Genomic DNA, 22500 nt, shown 5'->3' on the forward strand with positions numbered 1-22500 from the left:
TTTATTTGTTCATTTTGATAGCACAGGTATTCACACTTGGACGGGACCTGGATGCAGTTTGAGTGGATTGTGAAAAAGGTTTATTGTGCCTTGTGTTTTTACAGGAACTGTTGGGTCTGTTTGGGTGACGATTGAGTTCTTGTGTTTGTTAGTGACGTTAGCTTCACAGCTCCAGTTCGAAACTAAAGAAATAAAATCTGTGCTCCAGACGTGTTTTGGCTGATCAGCTGGGGTAAGTGGAAAATTGGGTACAGCTCAGAGTCTCAGCTGAGAATGGTTGTTCCTGTTTCGCAGCGTCAGCATGCTTATTCTAAAGAACTCAGCGGTTTGTGAGGCAGACAGATGAATAGGCACCTGACCTGCAGACAGGCGAGCAATTTCTCATAAACGTGAGTTTAGGAGGACGGAAAATCCAGGTTAATCTCTCCCTCAGGCAAAAGGGTGGCTGCCTGAAGTGATTGTAGGCGCGACAGCTTCAGAACAGAAACGCTGTAATCCCACAGTCATTGCTAGTCATTTTTATATGTAGTTCACTCACTGTTGAGCTGTATTGTGCTGAGTGATTGGCAGCCATACATGTCTGGGTTTATGGCTTCGTCCATTGAGGGAAGTGTCTGTACCATCTCCATCTTAAGGGTTGGGGTTGTTTTAGGTTAAAGAGAGTGAGACACTCTAGAGAGGCTCTGACCTAATGCCTACAGAAATGGCCGGGTGATTGCTTCATCATGTCAGCAGAAAGCATGAAAACCTCTTTTTTCAGAGCTGAGGTCATCAGTTGGTTTTGTTTTCTTCCTTTTGGGCCTTCCTCTTGTGCTCTATCCCTTTTGCTCTACATTTCACTGACCTGCTGTTCTTTCTCTGCGTTGCAGATCGAGAGGTTGGAGGGCAGCATCGCACAGGCCGCATTGGCTGCCTCATGCGGCGTGGACGGCTCGCTGGTGGGGTCGGAGGATCCAACCCTTGACCCCCAGCGTACGCGACAGGCCATCGCGCAGCTGCAGCAGAAGATCCTGAAGCTGACGGAGCAGCTGCGCATCGAGCAGACGGCGCGCGATGAGAACGTGGCCGAGTATCTCAAGCTTGCCAACAACACGAATGACAAGCAGCAAAGCTGCCGCATCAAACAGGTACCGGCAGGCCTGGCTTACTGCATCTGTATGTCTCTCTATCGGTCTCTCTCTGCTAAGCGTTTCAGGAGATCGGAGTAATTTCGCTGTCCAGCTGAGCTGAACTTTCTCTTGCCTGTGCCTGTTTATCACCCGTCTATCTCTTAATCTTGTTAGTTAATCTGTCTGCAATTTCCTCATTATCATTCTCTCAATTTCCTTTTTCCTTACATTCATTGTTTACTTGATGTGTCTTTAACCTTTGTCAACTTCCTCCAAATATGGGTGATTTCAGTTCACATGGTTTTTGCTTTCTTGATTTCGCATTTTAACCCAGCATGATAATGTCAGCCGACATCCAGTTTCCTACACTGGAAAGCCATTATAGAGCAGACACTTCTTATTTTAAAGGGCTCGTATCATGGAATAATGAAGTTTGACAACATGGAATAATGCATTTGCATTTTCTGAAATAAAAGAGTTTGATGTAACATGTGCACCAAGCACCGTTACAGGTTAAAACGTAGTGCATATATGGAAACTAAGCGAAAACACCTTGTTCACTGTTACTGTGATGTCACAAAAACCAACACATATCCGTATATCCATTATTTTCACCCTACAGTAGTTTAGTCCCACCCATTCACATTGATTCAGCCCAATCTGATTTCTGAATTTATTCATTGTTAGCCACATCAGCCCCTAAACAAAAAAAATATTATTTCCTTATTGACGTTCACCTCACCGGTTCCCTTCCACCTCCTCAGGTTTTTGAGAAGAAGAACCAGAAGTCAGCAGCAAGCATCGCTCAGCTGCAGCGCAAGCTTGAGCACTACCACAGGAGGCTGCGTGAGGCTGAGCACGGCGGAGCGCCACGGCAGCCCAAGGACGTCCTGCGGGATGTGCAGCAAGGCCTGCGGGGCGTGGGTGCCCGGGTGATCACAGGTCTCAGCGAGGGTGTGGTGGACAGTGTCCGGGGCGGCCTGTCCAGCTTCTCGCATGCCACACACTCTGCAGCTGGGGCCGTGGCCTCCAAGCCACGTGAGATCGCTTCACTCCTGCGCAACCGCTTCGGCAGCGCTGACAACATCAGCACAATGAAGGATGGTGCTGATGAAGCCTGCAGCCCACCCTGTAAGAAAACCTTTAATAAAACACTGAAAACATTTCATTAAAAAATGAAATATTGATGGATGGATGGATGAATGATTACATTTTCCATAGTAAAAATCCTTTTAACAGAAAATTCTGTTAAATAGCAAAATTCAAACTTCATTTAAAATTTTTAATATCTAAAATATTAAGAAATATTTTGAGAACACCAAGTCATGAACTGAATCGTGTGAATTGAATCATATCATGGCAAAATATGTTTTGAGAAAATTGGCTAAACTGATGCTCTGTGAACTTATTAATTAGTCATGAACACATGAATAGCATATTTGAGTTCACAGAAGAGGCTATCTAATGATAAGAATGCTGGTTTCTGTTGGCACTGGACAAATTAAATTGCTGAAACAAACTCATTAAAACACTTTTTTTGTGCAGCACACCTGCAGTCCAGCCCCAAGTTTGGCAGTGAAGAGGACTGCTCAAGTGCCACGTCAGGCTCAGCTGGAGCCAACAGCGTGACAGGGGCCCCCGGGGGCCCGCCCAGCTCCAAGGGAAACACGATGGAGAGGGGACGCAGCGGGAGCCTGGAGATGCTGCTGCAGGAGGTGCAGGAACTGAGGGAAGCTCAGGCACGGCTGGAGGAAACACTAGATGGGCTGAAGAGCCACTACCAGAGAGACTATACGCTGGTGATGCAGGCCCTGCAGGAAGAGCGCTTTAGGTAAACACACTTTACCTGCAACTGACGGTTGTTTTTATAATCAACAAATTGGCCCCGGCACAGTGGCATCATTCAAAGTTCCGTCTGTGAAACAAACTATTGTTTTATGGTAGAGCGATACAGTAGAAGTCATACCGCCCCCTACACTTCCTGTGGTAAACTGCAGTCTGTCAGTGATTATATAGAGATGTTATAGATGATATATTTCTATAAATGTCACATAAATACTTAAGCAGTTTAGTCAAGTACAGCAGTACATGTTTCAGAAAGCCAGTTTGGCCTTTATTTGTACGTTTGTTTTTATGTAGACCCAAAATAGATGTTCTAAATTTTCCCTCATCCAAAATGCAGAGCAAACTAAGAGGAAGGACAAACAGAAGGAAGGAGAGAGAGAAAAAGAGGGGCAAAGGGAAAGGGAATAGGAAAGAGGTGATGAGTGGACGAGTGAATTTTTCTGCCTAAAATGTCCAGCAGTGGCCCAGCGCTCTGCTTTCCTTTTCACTAAAAATGGAAAGAACAGAAAAACAGTTTAATGATAGTAACTGGCACAGAGCGTACCGGGCACATAATGGGCACTGAGGCGAGTGGGTTGTTCTTGACAGCAGTTGTTCCTCTTCAGCCTCTCTCTTTTAGATGATGTGTTGGTCCAAAAGGGAAAAGCATGATCGTAAAAACCTTAAAAACCTTAAGATATACTTACACTTAGGTTAGGCGATGTATTGTTTATTAATTGCTATTTTGATAATTGTAACTGTTCTTTGCAATACTTACGTTGCACAAGGCCTCAATATGCAAATGAACCTGTAATGTATCAGTAGATGCTGTGAGCATCTTTACCAACCTCAGATGTTCCAGCTGAATGGTTCTGTGATTTGAGTGAACCAAGGCATTCATATGAACCCACAAATGTAAAATATTTTGGTCAAAAAAATGTAAGTCACATGGTTTAAAAACAATGTAAAAATACATTCACTTACTGGCTAATAGTTACATTATGTTCACAGTAATTTACTGTATCATATTAACAGTAAATAACAGTTACTTTATGCTGTGACGTCGTAGTCACCTGGCCCACAAGGTTACTGTAATGTAGCTGTACTCTGCTATGCTCCTACAGTAATAAACGGGAAAAAAATGTCTTTGTATTTGTTGTATTACTTTGTACTTTTAACAGCTGTGAAAGTAATGCAACTCAGTATCTGGTAATTTATTGTAAATGTACATATAGAAAAGTCATTTTTACCATTTTACCTTTTACATTTAAATGTAAATAAATGCACAAACATGGCCAAAAACCCACATATGGCAACGCCAAAAAACAATACATCACTGTCACATCAGTGCTCCTTTACTTAAACCGCAAAAAAGTAAATATGTATAGCGTAAAAATTAAAACTCTTTAAAACAGCCACAACCAGAATTGTACTTTTTATTAAAATACACCTTTTTAATTCTCAGTTTTCGTCATATCCCACAATACTATGTAGTACAGATTATCGTCAAACTCAGTAACTTGCTTAGTACAGAAAATGTCTTAAGATTTGTTTTCCCAATAAAATGTAAACAGCATTTTACTGTGAACAATGTGTTAGGTGTTGTTAAGTATGGTGAAAAATAGATTAAACCATCACATTGCTTATGTTTTTAGTAAATATTTACAGTATATACATTATCACAGTCCCAGTCTATAGGGGTATCGTCTTATTGTGGAATTCTGTCTGTCATTCATGCCAAACTTCTACATCACCCACAGAATTCAGCCTGCAGCCTCATGTTTTCATGTTAAGGAGTGGCTGCTTTTTGAGTAATAAATAATGAGTTTGAGTTCTTGTGCAAGAACCCCCCCCCAGTCTCTCACTTCGCTCATGAGTAGGCTTGATGATAGAACATGAGATCACCTTTCACACGTGAGACACATACAGACAGATTTTGAACTGCTTAGTAATTGTATATTTTTTTGCTGTTTTTCCAGGAAATACTTGAAATGAACAGAGCAGTCACTGTGTGACTCGAACTTGTTGTGTGTGTGCATCTGTAGGTGTGAGCGGTTGGAGGAACAGTTGAATGACCTGACGGAGCTCCATCAGAATGAGATTTTAAACCTGAAACAGGAGCTGGCCAGCATGGAGGAGAAGATTGCTTACCAGTCATACGAGAGAGCTCGAGACATACAGGTAGTGTGTGTGTGTGTGTGTGTGTGTGTGTGTGTGTGTGTGTGTGTGTGGGTGTGTGTGTGTGTGTGTGTGTGTCCACCATTCATTCTGAAAAAGGGAGCTGGGTGCAATACAGGGTGAACCTGTATAGCAACACTCTGTGTCCAGTATCATCCCCAAAGCAGATGGTGACCTCTAGTGGCCAGATGTAGTAGATGTTAGGCAGAATGTTTGAGATATGGAAAAGACAGTGAAGACCACTGTGAAATCACAGCATTTTCTATAATCTTTCATGGATAAAATGATTGATTTTACAGCAGCTTTTCTCAAAATTTGCCTAATATTTAAATAAGCACATGGTATGTGCCATAAAATCAGTCACAAAACCAGTCCTCAATAGAGAGCTGTTGGTCATCCAAGGCAATGAGTCTTTTTATTTTTTAAGTTATACTTTGCACTTTGGCTTTTGTTTGTGAGGTTTTTAAAAAAAAATTTAATTGTTTTCAAAAACTGAGGCTACAGTTAGCATTGGTGTGCTAGCAGGGACTTTCTGCTTCTGTTGTTCTGCTTTATTCTATGTATCGAGTGAGACGACGTGTTTCCTAGTGGTACCAAACCTGTAGTGGGGAAGTTCTTTAGATTATAAATCACTAACGTCTCTTATAGAAACAGTGAAATAATTTCACATGAACGACATTTTCTCTGCTGTTGCTCAGTGTTTCATTACCATTAAAACTATAAGTGTGCACATATTTGACCATTGGATTTTCCATGACATTGGCTTTGTTTATGGCAAAGAAGCTTGATGCTGATTGCAGGTGTGTTTATCTCTCTGTTCCTGTAGGAGGCACTGGAGGCGTGTCAGACGCGCATTTCTAAGATGGAACTGCAGCAGCAGCAGCAGCAGGTGGTCCAGCTGGAGGGCTTGGAGAACGCCACGGCGCGCACTCTGCTCGGCAAACTCATCAACGTGCTGCTCACGCTGATGGCCGTCCTGCTGGTATTTGTCTCCACGGTGGCCAACTGCGTGGTCCCCCTGATGAAGACGCGCAGCCGCTCCTTCTCCACCCTCCTCCTCCTCCTCCTCTTCGCCTTCCTCTGGAGGAACTGGGACGCCCTCTCAGGACACACCCACCGCATCCTGCACATGCCCAGATGACCACACCCTCCTCACACCTCTCTAGCCAATGACAGTGTGGGATGGCACTCCTCCCTGAGTGGGCTGGGATGCCAAGACAGAGGGGGCGGGGCAAAAAACTGTGATTGAACTTTTTTTAAGAAACAGGTGTACACGTTTACATTTTTGAAGAAAAAAAAGTAGTGGGCTTTTTCTCCTAGAACTGCTTTTATTATGACGTTAATTATATTGATATTATTCCAATTTCTAATAATTATTTTGTTTTTATCATAATTTTAATCAGTCTGATGTAGCATTAAGCTCCTGTTACTCTTTGAAACAGGTAATGGGAATCCATTGGTCTCATTGGATGTTGGAACCCAGAGTTGCCTCCCCTGACACTGCCTTTAGTAGATTTTAATAAATCTGATTGGCTGCCTTTAAAGGGGAGGTTTATGCACTTTTAGCTGTGATTGACAGCAGTGTTAGCCTACTCTGCCCTCACCTCTTTGACTGCACTGGATCTGAAGATGGAAGGACAAGCCTTGTGTTGGAGGACTCGTGTTTTTTGGCAGAACGGACTGACGGACATACTTGAAGAGAGAAAGTGGTGCTTCGGGGACCTTTGTGCTTCCATACTGTTTCTATTAGCAATGAAATACAACTTTCAGGAACTTTGTAAAGTGAGTGAAATACTGAGGCCGTTAAATGAACGACGACGTTGTCAAGTGGGGTTCGACCACTTTAGTGACTGGAGCCTGTTCACCATGTGAGTTCAGAGAAAGACTTCACCCAGAAAGAGTCCACACATCTCGGATAGCTACAACACAGAGTTAGCATTAAGAATGAGGATGAGTTACGCATAACATCAAAATCTCAGAACCTTATTTTTCAGTTTTTCAGCCATTTTTCTACAATTTCAAAGCACCAACTGGCCTCCATGTTGTCTGAACATTTCATGAAAAATGAACAGAAATGGTCCAAAATGACTTGGAATAAAATATTGTTATATTAACTTACATTAAAAGGTATAAACATTTTCCTTCCTCTGTAAGGTTACCGTGTTGTGCATGATAAGCAACATAGCAATAACAGGACTATTTTTATGGGCACAAACAGTTTAAAATGCCCATGTTAGTTACTCTGGAAATTGAGTGGGGAATTTCCTATCTGCCACAGATTTGACCCCCTGCTCTCTACATGCCAGTGGAAGAGCCTTAATTGATTTTAAATGGAGATACTTGTTTATCCATTATCATTGGTACACAGACCTATCTTTAGTATTCAGGCTCCCGAGGTGTCCAGATAAGATGTTTAGACAATGATTTGATTGTGTACAGTTCATTTCAGAAATCTAGTCATTGGATCGCATTACCTCTGGATCTCTCTCTGATGGTCCAGGTGGACAGGCTCTAGGCCCACTGCAAGAAGAGTTTGACCTTAACTTGACCCCTGAGTGTGTGAAAGAGAAGATGTGTGTGTATGTGTGTGGATGTATGTACATACAGGCATGCATGCTAAACAACTCCAGTGCCTTCCGATGTCTCTCTATGTGTTTGAGACTTGTGTAATAAAGAGCATTCCTGCCTAGACAGAGAACACGGCTGTGTTTATGACTAAGATCGGGGATGTTTTGCTTTTTGCCGAATAATTTTCAAAGTACAACCCCAATTCCAATGAAGTTGGGATTTTGTGTAAAACATGAATACAAACAGAACACGATGATTTGCAAATCCTTTTCAACCTATATTCAATTGAATACACTACAAAGACATTTAATGTTCAAATGGATAACCTTTATTGTTTTTTGCAAATATTCACTCATTTCGAATTTGGTGCCTGCAACACGTTCCAAAGAAGTTGGGACAGGGGCAACAAAAGACTGGGTAAGTTGAGGAATGCTCAAAAAACACCTGTTTGGAACATTAAACAGGTGAACAGGTTAATTGGAAACAGGTGAGTGTCATGATTGGGTTTAAAGGGAGCAAGGATGGGGCCAGGTTTGCCACTTTGTGAGCAACTGCGTGAGCAAATAGTCCAATAGTTTAATAACATTTCTCAACGTGCAATTGCAAGGAATTTAGGGATTTCATCATCTACAGTCCATAATATCAAAAGATTCAGAGAATCTGGAGAAATCTTTGCAAGTAAGCAGCAAGGCAGAAAACCAACACTGAACGCCCGTGACCTTCGATCCCTCAGGCGGCACTGCATTAAAAACCCACATCATTCTGTAACAGATATTCCCACATGGGCTCAGGAACACTTCAGAAAACCACTGTCAGTGAACTCAGTTCGTCGCTCCATCTACAAGTGCAAGTTGAAATCATGGACGTCGTGTCCTCCGGGCCAAAGAGGAAAAGGACTGTCTGGATTGTTTTCAGTGCAAAGTTCAAAAGCCAGCATCTCTGATGGTGTGGGGGTGTGCACAACTTGCCCATCTGTGAAGGCACCATTACTGCTGAAAGGTACATACAGGTTTTGGAGCAACATCTGCTGCCATCCAAGCAGCGTCTTTTTCAGGGACGTCACTGCTTATTTCAGCAAGACAACGCCAAGCCATATTCTGCACGTGTTACAACAGCGTGGCTTCGTAGTAAAAGAGTGCGGGTACTAGACTGGCCTGCCTGCAGTCCAGACCTGTCTCCCATTAAAAATGTGTGGCGCATTATGAAGTGCAAAATATGACAACAGAGACCCCGGACTGTTGAGCAACTGAAGTTGTACATCAAGCAAGAATGGGAAAGAATTCCACCTACAAAGCTTCAACAATTAGTGTCCTCAGTTCCCAAACACTTATTGAGTGTTGTTAAAAGGAAAGGTGATGTAACACAGTGGTAAACACGCCCCTGTACCAACTTCTTTGGAACGTGTTGCAGGCATCAAATTCAAAATGAGTGAATATTTGCAAAAAACAATAAAGTTTATCTGTTTGAACATTAAATATCTTGTCTCTGTAGTTTATTCAATTGAATATCGGTTGAAAAGGATTTGCAAATCATCGTATTCTGTTTTTATTTATGTTTTACACAACATCCCAACTTCACTGGAATTGGGGTTGTATTAATGTTTTAAATAACGCTGTTATACAAGCAACCTACACGTCTCAGTTGCAAATGCATAGACTTTGCTTCCAGCACCTAGCATCTATGAACAGTCAGTCAACAATGGCAGGACTGGGCAGTTTTCTTCCTGCCGTGTTACGTTTACAGTAAAACAAGAGTCGTACTGTAACACCATTTAAATGCAAACAAATGTATTGACCAAAAATGAACTAGTAATGAGAGACGTTCAGTGTTTCGTTTTCTCTGAAGTTTCTCTGGGTTCCTCTCTGGTTATACCCAAGTCTTTTCCAGCACCCTGAGTGAGGAAGATCAGAGTTATAGCCTTTCACTGTGTGAATGACACTTGTAACAAGACTATGCTTGGAAGTAACACATAAAACCTCTAAAATGTGCATCAGTCTTTGGGATAACAGTGTTAGTGTTTAACCTCCAAGGGAGTTGCTTAAACCTTGGATAACCAATGCACTGATGTCCCATACTCGTCTTTTTTAAACGATCAAGTTATTGATTATTTTGGATGGTTTATTAAACATGTTCCCGACAAGGGTACAGCAAATGAAACGAGGCCCCTTCTTCGTGCTCAGCTTCAGCAGGTTCAGCTCCACTTTTCCAATACTTGCAGGATTAACATTTATCTGAATATTATTTGATTAAAGTGGTTCACAGCCTACAGTGTTTGATGAACTGTATTCTTTTCATTTCTGCCTAATGGACCTTTTTCACAGTATCTGTTTCGACACATCTGGCTGTAAATAGAAGTATTATTAAAAATGGACAGAAAGGCTAGTTTAACTCAGAAAAATCAGTTCAGAAAATGTATGCATGATATTCATAAAAAATAATAAAAGTGGCTACCAAAGCTGCCATTGCTCTTAAATAATAATAATGATTATAACAATAACAATAATAATAATTAGTATAGTGCATTTCCTGAAGAAAACGCAGAGTGATTGTGCAGCCAAAGCTTCTTTCTGGAGGTTAGTAATGTGTTTCAAGGCAATTGCTGTGGCATGATGGGTCTGAACAGAGTTGCCAAGTGGTTGCTAGTTCTATCATAGATGAATGGCAGTCTATAGGAAGAATGAAGGACAAAAAAAACACGCATAGAGGAGTGCAGGGCAGCTTGGCTTGGGGACCTGCCCTGAGTGTGTACATGCAGGTTCGTGGCTGTCTGGAAAAAGAAAGATTAGGGCTTTGTGGGGGTGAAATGAATGGGACACTACCAGAGGAACAAGGGATGAAAAATAACACAGAGGAGTGTGTGTCAGTGTGGCTGAGCAGGAGTTTGAGGGCCTCCCCTGAGTGAGTATGTGCAGTTTGGTGGCTGAAGTGCAAAGCACTGGCTAAAAAACTGACTTCGGATTAAAAAGCTGTATAAAGGCAGCATTCCAGGGTAAACATTCCAGAGTTGGAATCGACATTTCTATAACTGCGGGACGAGTTAGAAGACAAAAAATCAAAAAGAAGGAGGAGGAGAAGGAGAAGAAGAAGAGGACGAGGAAGAAGAAGAAGATGTTGCTGTTGATATATTTAGCTATGAATCCGTTCCACAGTTCCAGCTTTAATTTATCTCAGTAAATTTACTAATTTACCTCAATAAATACACTAATTTACCTCAATAAATACACTAACTTACCTCAATAAATACACTAATTTACCTCAATAAATACACTAATTTACCTCAATAAATACACTAACTTACCTCAATAAATACACTAATTTACCTCAGTAAATACACTAATTTACCTCAATAAATACACTAACTTACCTCAGTAAATACACTAATTTACCTCAGTAAATACACTAATTTACCTCAATAAATACACTAATTTACCTCAGTAAATACACTAATTTACCTCAATAAATACACTAACTTACCTCAGTAAATACACTAATTTACCTCAATAAATACACTAACTTACCTCAGTAAATACATTAATTTACCTCAGTAAATACACTAATTTACCTCAATAAATACACTAACTTACCTCAGTAAATACACTAACTTACCTCAGTAAATACACTAATTTAGCTCAGTAAATACATTCATTTACCTCAATAAATACACTAATTTACCTCAATAAATACACTAATTTACCTCAGTAAATACACTAATTTACCTCAGTAAATACACTAATTTAACTCAGTAAATACATTAATTTACCTCAATAAATACACTAACTTATCTCAGTAAATACACTAATTTACCTCAATAAATACACTAACTTACCTCAGTAAATACACTAATTTAACTCAGTAAATACACTAATTTACCTCAATAAATACACTAACTTATCTCAATAAATACACTAATTTAACTCAGTAAATACACTAATTTACCTCAATAAATACACTAACTTATCTCAATAAATACACTAATTTAACTCAATAAATACACTAATTTACCTCAGTAAATACACTAACTTATCTCAATAAATACACTAATTTAACTCAGTAAATACACTAATTTACCTCAATAAATACACTAACTTATCTCAATAAATACACTAATTTAACTCAGTAAATACACTAATTTACCTCAGTAAATACACTAACTTATCTCAATAAATACACTAATTTAACTCAATAAATACACTAATTTACCTCAGTAAATACACTAACTTATCTCAATAAATACACTAATTTAACTCAGTAAATACACTAATTTACCTCAATAAATACAATAATTTACCTCAATAAATATACTAACTTATCTCAGTAAATGCACTAATTTACCTCAATAAATACACTAATTTACCTCAATAAATACACTAACTTATCTCAATAAATACACTAATTTAACTCAGTAAATACACTAATTTACCTCAATAAATACACTAACTTATCTCAATAAATACACTAATTTAACTCAGTAAATACACTAATTTACCTCAATAAATACAATAATTTACCTCAATAAATATACTAACTTATCTCAGTAAATGCACTAATTTACCTCAATAAATACACCAATTTACCTCAATAAATACACTAACTTATCTCAGTAAATACACTAACTTACCTCAGTAAATACACTAATTTACCTCAGTAAATACACTAACTTACTTCAGTAAATACACTATTTTACCTCAGTAAATACATTAATTTACCTCAGTAAATACACTAATTTACCTCAATAAATACACTAACTTATCTCAGTAAATACACTAATTTACCTCAGTAAATACACTAACTTACCTCAGTAAATACACTATTTTACCTCAGTAAATACACTAACTTACCTCAGTAAATACATTAATTTACCTCAGTAAATACATTAATTTACCTCAATAAATACACTAATTTACCTCAATAAATACACTAACTTACCTCAGTAAATACACTAATTTACCTCAGTAAATACACTAACTTACCTCAATAAATACACTAATTTACTTCAATAAATACACTAATTTACCTCAGTAAATACACTAATTTACCTCAATAAATACACTAATTTACCTCAGTAAATACACTAACTTACCTCAGTAAATACATTAATTTACCTCAGTAAATACATGAATTTACCTCAGAAAATACACTAATTTACCTCAATAAATACACTAATTTACCTCAGTAAATACATTAATTTACCTCAGTAAATACACTAATTTATCTCAGTAAATACGCTAATTTACCTCAATAAATACACTAATTTACCTCAGTAAATACATTAATTTACCTCAGTAAATACACTAACTTACCTCAGTAAATACATTAATTTACCTCAGTAAATACATTAATTTACCTCAATAAATACACTAATTTACCTCAGTAAATACACTAATTTATCTCAGTAAATACGCTAATTTACCTCAATAAATACACTAATTTACCTCAGTAAATACATTAATTTACCTCAGTAAATACACTAACTTACCTCAGTAAATACATTAATTTACCTCAATAAATACACTAATTTACCTCAATAAATACACTAACTTACCTCAGTACATACACTAATTTACCTCAATAAATACACTAATTTACCTCAGTAAATACACTAACTTACCTCAGTAAATACATTAATTTACCTCAGAAAATACACTAATTTACCTCAATAAATACACTAATTTACCTCAGTAAATACATTAATTTACCTCAGTAAATACGCTAATTTACCTCAGTAAATACGCTAATTTACCTCAATAAATACATTAATTTACCTCAGTAAATACATTAATTTACCTCAATAAATACACTAATTTACCTCAATAAATACACTAACTTACCTCAATAAATACACTAATTTACTTCAATACACTAATTTACCTCAGTAAATACACTAACTTACCTCAATAAATACACTAACTTACCTCAGTAAATACACTAATTTACCTCAATAAATACACTAATTTACCTCAGTAAATACACTAATTTACCTCAATAAATACACTAATTTACCTCAGTAAATACACTAACTTACCTCAGTAAATACATTAATTTACCTCAGTAAATACATTAATTTACCTCAGTAAATACACTAATTTACCTCAATAAATACATTAATTTACCTCAGTAAATACACTAATTTACCTCAGTAAATACGCTAATTTACCTCAATAAATACACTAATTTACCTCAGTAAATACATTAATTTACCTCAGTAAATACACTAATTTACCTCAATAAATACATTAATTTACCTCAGTAAATACACTAACTTACCTCCGTAAATACACTAATTTACCTCAATAAATACATTAATTTACCTCAGTAAATACACTAATTTACCTCAGTAAATACACTAATTTACCTCAATAAATACATTATTTTACCTCAGTAAATACAGTAACTTACCTCCGTAAATACACTAATTTAACTCAATAAATACATTAATTTACCTCAGTAAATACACTAATTTACTCCAGTAAATACACTAACTTACCTCAATAAATACATTAATTTACCTCAGTAAATACACTAATTTACCTCAGTAAATACACTAATTTACCTCAATAAATACATTAATTTACCTCAGTAAATACACTAACTTACCTCCGTAAATACACTAATTTACCTCAATAAATACATTAATTTACCTCAGTAAATACACTAATTTACCCCAGTAAATACACTAACTTACCTCAGTAAATACACTAATTTACCTCAGTAAATACACTAACTTACCTCAGTAAATACACTAATTTACCTCAGTAAATACACTAACTTACCTCAGTAAATACACTAATTTACCTCAGTAAATACACTAACTTACCTCAGTAAATACACTAATTTACCTCAGTAAATACAGTACTTCTGGTGCCGGTCCCATGCCCGGATAAATGGTGAGGGTTGCGTCAGGAAGGGCATCCGGCGTAAAACTTGTGCCAAAACTATGATGCGGATCATGAATATGATTGCCATACCGGATCAGTCGAGACCCAGGGTTAACAACGACCGCCTCCGGTGCTGTTGACCAGCAGGGTGCCGTGGAAATTGGACTACTGTAGGTCGAAGACCATCAAAGAGGAGAGGAGGAAGGCGGGTTAGAAGGCTGCGAGAGAGAAGGAAAGGCAGGAGTGTGGAGGTTAGAGTAGGGACTCTGAACATAGGGACAATGAGTGGTAAAGGCAGAGAGCTTGCAGACATGATGGAGAGAAGGAAGGTAGATATTCTGTGTGTCCAGGAGACCAGATGGAAAGGAAGCAATGCCAAGAACATTGGAGGTGGATTCAAACTGTACTATCATGGTGTAGAGAGGAAGAGAATTGGAGTAGGGATAATCCTAAAGGAACAGCTTGGGAAAAGTGTTCTGGATGTAAAGAAAGTGTCAGACAGGATCATGAGCCTGAAGTTGGAGGTTGATGGTGTAATTTTGAATGTGGTCAGTTCATATGCACCACAGGTTGGTTGTCAGTTAGAGGAGAAAGCGGAATTTTGGAGTAAGATGGATGAAGTGGTAGATGGTGTCCCTAGAGAGGAGAGATTGGTGATTGGTGCAGACTTCAATGGACATGTTGGTGAAGGGAACAGAGGGGATGAAGAGGTGCTGGGTATGTATGGTGTGAAAGACAGAAATGCGGAAGGTCAGATGGTTGTAGATTTTGCAAAGAGAATGGAAATGGCTGTGGTGAACACGTATTTTCAGAAGAGGGAAGAACACAGGGTGACATACAAGAGTGGAGGGAGGTGCACACAGATGGATTATATCCTTAGCAGGAGATGCCAAATAAAGGAGATTGGAGATTGTAAAGTGGTGCCAGGGGGAAAGTGTAGCAAGGCAGCATAGGGTGGTCGTCTGTAGAATGAGATTAGAAACGAAGAGGAAGAGAGTGAAGACAGAGCCAAAGATTAGATGGTGGAAGCTGAAGGAGGAGGATGGTTGCAATTTTTCCCTGAACTGCCTGCAACAGGCCCTTGGGGGCAGTAAGGAGCTACCTGAGGACTGGGAAACTACAGCTAAGGTGGTGAGAGAAACTGGCAAAAATGTGTTGGGTGTTTCATCTGGTCAGAGGAAAGAAGTCCAGGTGTGATAAAGCGTGGCCACAATTACCCCCAAAAGAATAAAAATGGTATGCCTTATGAGTAGTGTAGGGCAAGAAGCTAGACGCTGGAAAAAAAAAAAGAGCAAGAGTAGAGAAGTTCTTTTTAACCCGTCACCTTTTATTTTGCCACAACGGTGTATTTACAAGCACACTTTTAAAACAAAACAAAAAACACAACCTCAATCAGAGGTAATTAGACTGTGACTGCAAAGCCACAATAAGTCTATTCACACAAATAACCCTTACAAACAGGTGTAGCCTAGCACTGCTACCAAAGGGGAAGAAGCCCTAACTGTGGTTACAGAGCCATATATATATACAGGTAGCTCCTCCCCCAAGCTATTCCATTCCCCCCACAGGTAGGAAAATAAACCCTACATTTCCTATTTACACATTGAAATGAATATGGCACAATATTATACGTGGCAGTCAAAATACAAGGCCATAGAAACAGTAATCAATCACCATTATTTACAATGTTCACATGATTCACTTTTCTCTTTGTATTTACAGGTTCTCACTCCCCTCCTCTACTACAGAGGGTGGACTCGCCCAGGTAAGTAAAAGCCCAGGAGTCACAGTCAGTACTCTTTTAGGACCTGAAGGTGAGTATGAGGAGTGCATGTTAGAACAGGTAAGTATGTCTGCAGTCACTTATAGTGGTAATGTGTTAAGGGGTACCTTGCATCATTACACCAGGAGAGTTTTCAGAAGAAGTCAGCTAAGAAAAAGTGGGATAACCAGAGAGATGAAGGAAGTAGGCAGGAGTACTGTGAGGCTAGTCGCATAACGAAAAGAATGGTGGCAAAGGCTCAGGCCTATGATGAGCTGTATGAGAGGCTGGACAGTAAAGAAGGAGTAAAGGACTTGTATCGTTTGGCTAAACAGAGAGATAGAGCTGGGAAGGATGTACAGCAGGTTAGGCTGATAAAGGATAGAGAGGGAAATGTACTAGTGAGTAAACAGTGTTGAGTAGATGGAAGGAATACTTTGAAGAACTAATGAATGAGGAAAATGAGAGTGGGAGGACAACGAGGGGAGAGATAGTGGATCAGGAAGTGCAGAGAATTAGTAAGGTGGAAGTGAGGGCAGCTTTAAAAAGGATGAAGAATGGAAAGGCAGTTGGTCCAGATGACATACCTGTGGAGGTATGGAGATGTTTAGGAGAGAAGGCAGTGGATTTTTTAACCAGGTTTAACAAAATCCTGGAGAGTGAGAGGATGCCTGATGAGTGGAGAAGCAGTGTACTGGTCCCCATTTTTAAGAACAAGGGTGATGTGCAGAGCTGCAGTAACTACAGAGGTATAAAGTTGATGAGCCACACCATGAAGGTATGGGAAAGAGTTGTGGAAGCAAGGCTAAGGCGAGAGGTCCAGATCAGTGAGCAGCAGTTTGGTTTCATGCCCAGAAAGAGTAACACAGATGCAATTTTTGCATTGAGTGTTAGAGAAGTACAGAGAAGGTCAGAAGGAGCTACATTGTGTCTTTGTGGATCTAGAGAAGGCATATGATAGGGTGCTAAGAGAGGAACTGTGGTACTGTATGAGGAAGTCAGGTGTAGCTGAAAAGTATGTTAGGGTGGTGCAGGACATGTATGAAGATAGTGAGACAGTGGTGAGGTGTGCAGTTGGAGTGACAAATGGTTTCAAGGTGAAGGTAGGGCTACATCAGGGATTAGTTTTGAGCCCCTTGTTTGCAATGGTGATGGAAAGGTTGACAGATGAGGTCAGGCAGGAGGCTCCTTGGACCATGATGTTTGCAGAAGACATTGTAATCTGTGGTGAAAGTAGAGAGCAGGTGGAAGAGAATCTGGAGAGGAGAGGAATGAAGGTCAGTAGAGACAAGACGGAATACATGTGTGAATGAGAGGGAGGCAGGTGGAAAGGTGAAGATGCAAGGAGTAGAGGTCGTAAAGGTGGATGACTTCAAATATCTTGGGTCAACCATCCAGAGCAATGAACAGTGTAGAAAAGAGGTGAAGAGGGTGCAGGCAGGATGGAGTGGGTGGAGACGGGTGTCAGGGCTGATGTGACAGAGTGAAAGGGAAGGTTTACAAGACAGTAGTGCGTCTGCTATGATGTATGGTTTGGAGACTGTGGCTCTGTTTAAAAGACAGGAGGCTGAGCTGGAGGTGGCGGAGATGAAGATGCTGAGATTTTCGTTGGGAGTGACAAGGATGGACAAGATTAGAAATGAGCAGATCAGAGGGACAGTGAAGGTGGAGCAGTTTGGAGATAAAGCCAGAGAGGCCAGGTTGAGATGGTTTGGACATGTGTTGAGGAGGAATAGTGGATATATTGGTCAAAGAATGTTGGAGATGGAGCTGCCGAGCAGAAGAGGTAGACCTCAGAGAAGGTTTATGGATGTAGTGAAGGTGGACATGGTTGGTGTAAAAGTAGAGGAGGCAGTGGATAGGGCAAGATGGAGGCAGATGATCTGATGTGGGGACCCCTAAAGGGAACAGCCGAAAGAAGACAAGTTATGAAGGAGGACAACTATCAGAGGAGGAGTTAAAGGGCCACCCTAATGGAGAAATGACAGGGTCTACAGCATCTTGCTGTGAGGCTTAGAACCCTGTGACATCACTCCTACTAGAAAGGGCAGTGGTTCCCTTCTCCCAGACAGTTTGAAAAAAGAACCCCAGACTGTGAAGAAGCCCAGGCACAGCGCACCCACCAAGCTTCCATCACTGCCTGTGCAGACCGTCAGTGGAAAGGCGTCTGCTTCCCAAGCCATCAACATCGGCGGTGAACTCCCTGGAGAATCCTACCTGCTGAATGTCGCAGGTGCAGCAGGGAAGCTTCATCCAGGCCTCAGCTGACATCCCACCGAAGCTGTGCAACTGCAGGTAAAAGTATGCTGCTAGAACCCCTGACGGCTTACTGAGCTCCCCATGTTGATCAAAAGCCTGAACATGGAGAGGGAGTGAAAACATTGCAGAGGAACCAAAACACCGTCTGTGTTGTGACTGGAAAGACCCACACCTCAGCCTCCACACACTCAGCTGACCACATCTGCTGGTCCAAAGCCCCAGAGACTCGTGTCTCAGAGGAGACGTGGTCTTCCTGAAAGCACTTGACGAGAGTGCTGGAGGATGAAAATCAAAAAAGACACTCCAGAAGATGATGCTCAGACTGGACAACAAAAAGAGGTACAGAGCAAAGATCAAGAACAGGAGAGCCCAAGTACAAGACACCACCTTTCATCATGATTCCCAAGAACTACAGACCAGCAGGACAACCCCAGCAAAAAATAATAAATAAATAAATAAATGATCCATTTCCTTATGAAGTCTAAGTTTCTGAGTATAGAGGAATTGAGAATATTAAGGATTATAACTCCGCTCGTTACTATGGTTCAGGTTTCCCTCTTGAAAGAGTACAGTGGAAATGTGCAGTGAACATCAGGGTTTAATTGAAGACATTAAAAAAAGCAGATTTTAAATGAACTTGCTCTCACGTAGCCTCTCAACATATGGACACACACTTATTCAAGACACATGTCTACGTTCAACACACACACACATATATAAAGAAAACAATTTAAATGATCATTAAAATATAAAACAATTATTTATAGTATGTTTTAAAAATAATTTTATGATGTCTAGTGTAACAATTCAAACCATTGAAATTTCTGCATACATGTTTTATCACCTGTCTGTAAAGCACTGTGAGCTGCCACCAGCATGAAAAGTGCTATATAAATTACATTATGATTATTATTATTACAGGTAAACACAGGTGAGGTTTGAGTCATGATACAGTACACATCAGCTTAATACATCATCATAATGCGCATGATTTCCTTAAAACTGTCAGATGGTTGACTCCACAGTTGTGCTCACCTGTGCTGTTCTGTCTTCATTGGGATTGAGCTTCTCAGATCAATAGAATAGCTGTGATGCTGTGAGTGGTCTTGTTCTGTTTGTACTGAGCACTGAGAAAGAACTAGTTGGTTTTCATGTATTGTAGATATAAAATAATTGGAAGTGAACAAAAGTATAAAATGTGTCTTTATTTTATGAATTATAATATAACAAAATAAATAATGACCGTTAAAGTACTTTAAATGATTGGAATTGGGCCAGTCCTGGCCCAGTGTCTTTTAAAGATATACACTGAATCTGGGCTTATGCTGGACGATTTGGGATGGACTTGGCTTCCACGACTGGCCCCTCTGACTTGGGCTTGATCCGGGTAGAGTTGAATTGGGCCAATTACTTCTTGCAGGTAAGTAGGAATAGGCCTGGAGATGGGCCGAGGGTATCATTCTACCCGAGTGGCCTTCTCGTCATTCACAACAGCAGCCTGTTGTTGTTTTCCATCTCCTTTCCAGTTTGTATTATGCAATACAAAAAAGGAACCTTCATAGGACAGCCCACCAAGGACCCTCATTCCTCAGCAGCAGCCTGGATTTTTGAACAGTTAGTCAGTAAATGTAAAAATAAGTATAACTCTGTAAACACCTGTTTATGCAAGTACATCTTTATAGATGTATGAATATTATACAGTTCGCAATACAATAAATTAATAGCAATAAACCAATTAAAATACCAATTAATTAATATACCAACAGTGTGTCAGGTTTATAGAATTAGTTTAAATTATTTTGACCAAAATCTACTTTTATTAGATTATATGAATACCTTAATTCAAAGAAACAGCCCCAGAAACTCTGCATCTGCTTCTGGTTGACAGGCTCACAGAACAGTAGGAGCACTATGACTGGTTAGAGGGATCATCATTTGCTTATTGCAGGCCCAGTAGCTTCAAAACAAGTGAAACTAGTATAATTCACTCCACTGTAAGAAGAAAACGTTCTCTCCTGATGGGGTCTTCTGGCGTGTGCTCTCCAGCAGAGGGCGCTGTTTACCTGTTCGCTTGAACTGAGGCGAAGCCTGAAGTCTCGTTCAGTGAGTGTGTCGGTTTTCGTCGCAGTGTAAATGGGAGATGAGTCTGAACTTCAAATTATTGGACTATATATTGTGGACAGCTTTTTGGGCAACACGTTTCTGGTCAAATCTGCCCGCTGGAGAACACATTTCTTCAGATTTGCGCTCAGATCAACTCAGAACACGACGGTGAAAAGTTCAGATAAGGACACTAATGGGTTAAGAGGGCAGCGGCTACCGGGAACGCTAGGCTGCCTCTCTCAGTGAGAAACAAGGGGGCACGAATTCCTTGTTGTTGCCTTTACAAACAACAGGTTACAGGCTGTTTCCGTCCAGATAAGCGAGTGCTGACACCCATGACTGACCACACTAAGCATTCGGAGAGCTCATTCAGAAGCGAGTTGTGTGGACAGAGTCGTGGTCGTGAGTCGTGACTGTCTTGTGAGAGGTGGGCTAGGAACCAGAGAGCATCTGAGAGCAGGAAAAGACAGGACCAAAGCTTTCGGTTAGCTTTGTCGAATGGGGCACTGGATATGACCAAGAAGGAAAAAAAACACAATTGGTTGTGAAAAAAAAATGACTTGAGGTTAAAAAACCCAAATGCTCACTGTTAGATGGTCATCCTAGCCACCTGTCCAGCCCTCTGAGCCAACTTTAACTGTCTGAGTGACAGAACTCCTGGCCAAGCATTACCAGACAATAAGCTGAATGCTCATAATATCTTCATATGATCAATATCAGTTATATTTCCTGTTGGTTTGCCCGAATACTTGTGTGCAGAGTGTAGCTTCATTGATCTGTCAACAGGAACCTGAACCTGGATAAACGTCTAAGCCCATGTAGCTGTAGACCAGACCAGTTGTTCGCCATAATAAAGTCACATAAGTTCATTTAAGCTTCCTAATTGTGTATACACTGACACATAGGTGTGGACAGAGAACCGTAAAGCACTGCCGTTACACAGTAATGTCTAATGTAGAGTTTTATAGTATTTATTCATTCATGGCGCAACGTTTGACAGACATTTTAAGCTTCCAACATGCTTGTAAGTAACATTCTTTACTTTGCATCTCTCCGTTTTAAAGTAACGCTTAAATGTAACGTTTGTCCTTTATTATTGTAGCGTGTGGTGGTTGGATAGTGTAGTGGTTAACACTTCTACACTGTAGGCTGGGGTTCAGTTCCCCACCTGGGCAGGCACCCTGCACTATACCAATAAGAGTCCTTGGGCAAGACTCCTAACACCACCTTGGCCTCCCTGTGTAAAATGATCAAGTTGTATGTTGCTCTGGATAAGAGCGTCTGCCGTAAAATATGTTAGATAGATATTGAATATAACCTGTAAACAAGTTGAAGTGAGTCTGTTAGGAGCACACAACAGTGATGTTCAACTGGCAGGCCGTCATCTGGTTGCATTTAATGGGCCCAGATTTCAGCTTTAACAGCCGGGCTTTTTCAAGGAGTCATTATGGAGCCACATTCTCATGTCTGCGGAAGCTCTGTGCTATTTATGCTCGTCACATTGCTGTTCTTGCCGTGATTTCGTCTTCACTCGGCTGTGAGACAGCCACAAACTGCATGTTGTGTAATCCCAGAAGCGGCCCATTTAACCGGACAAAACAATAACGTAAATAGTAAGCACACTTCCCAGGACTTGTCCAAAACCAGATACGAACGAAACTTCCGTCCCCCAACTTGATGTCTCAGCCATAGTTCAGAAACCCAGCGTCATACTACAGGTGGAAAGGTGGAAACAGCCTTTCACTAGACCAGTCAAAACAAGCCGTGCCATTTTCCCACATCATGCCAAATTTAGTTCCTGGACAATCATTTAGTTTTTTAA

The 22500-nt window shown here is 40.0% G+C and overlaps 1 protein-coding gene across 8 annotated transcripts in view; it reads left to right on the forward strand.

The window, feature by feature from the left end:
• The window catches only part of tmcc1a (transmembrane and coiled-coil domain family 1a), an 80879-nt gene extending 73070 nt beyond the window's left edge, over positions 1-7809 (forward strand). For all 8 annotated transcript variants that reach the window (XM_017705726.2, XM_017705727.2, XM_037536234.1 and 5 more), the window contains 5 exons: positions 870-1127; positions 1874-2240; positions 2655-2940; positions 4979-5114; positions 5938-7809. In XM_017705726.2, the coding sequence (XP_017561215.2) occupies positions 870-1127; positions 1874-2240; positions 2655-2940; positions 4979-5114; positions 5938-6252 (1362 nt within the window). In that variant the 3' untranslated portion in view covers positions 6253-7809. The remainder of the gene's footprint in view (positions 1-869; positions 1128-1873; positions 2241-2654; positions 2941-4978; positions 5115-5937) is intronic.
• Positions 7810-22500: the final 14691 nt, after the last annotated feature.

The sequence above is a fragment of the Pygocentrus nattereri genome, chromosome 29, assembly GCF_015220715.1.
Source record: "Pygocentrus nattereri isolate fPygNat1 chromosome 29, fPygNat1.pri, whole genome shotgun sequence".
Taxonomy (NCBI): Eukaryota; Metazoa; Chordata; class Actinopteri; order Characiformes; family Serrasalmidae; genus Pygocentrus; species Pygocentrus nattereri.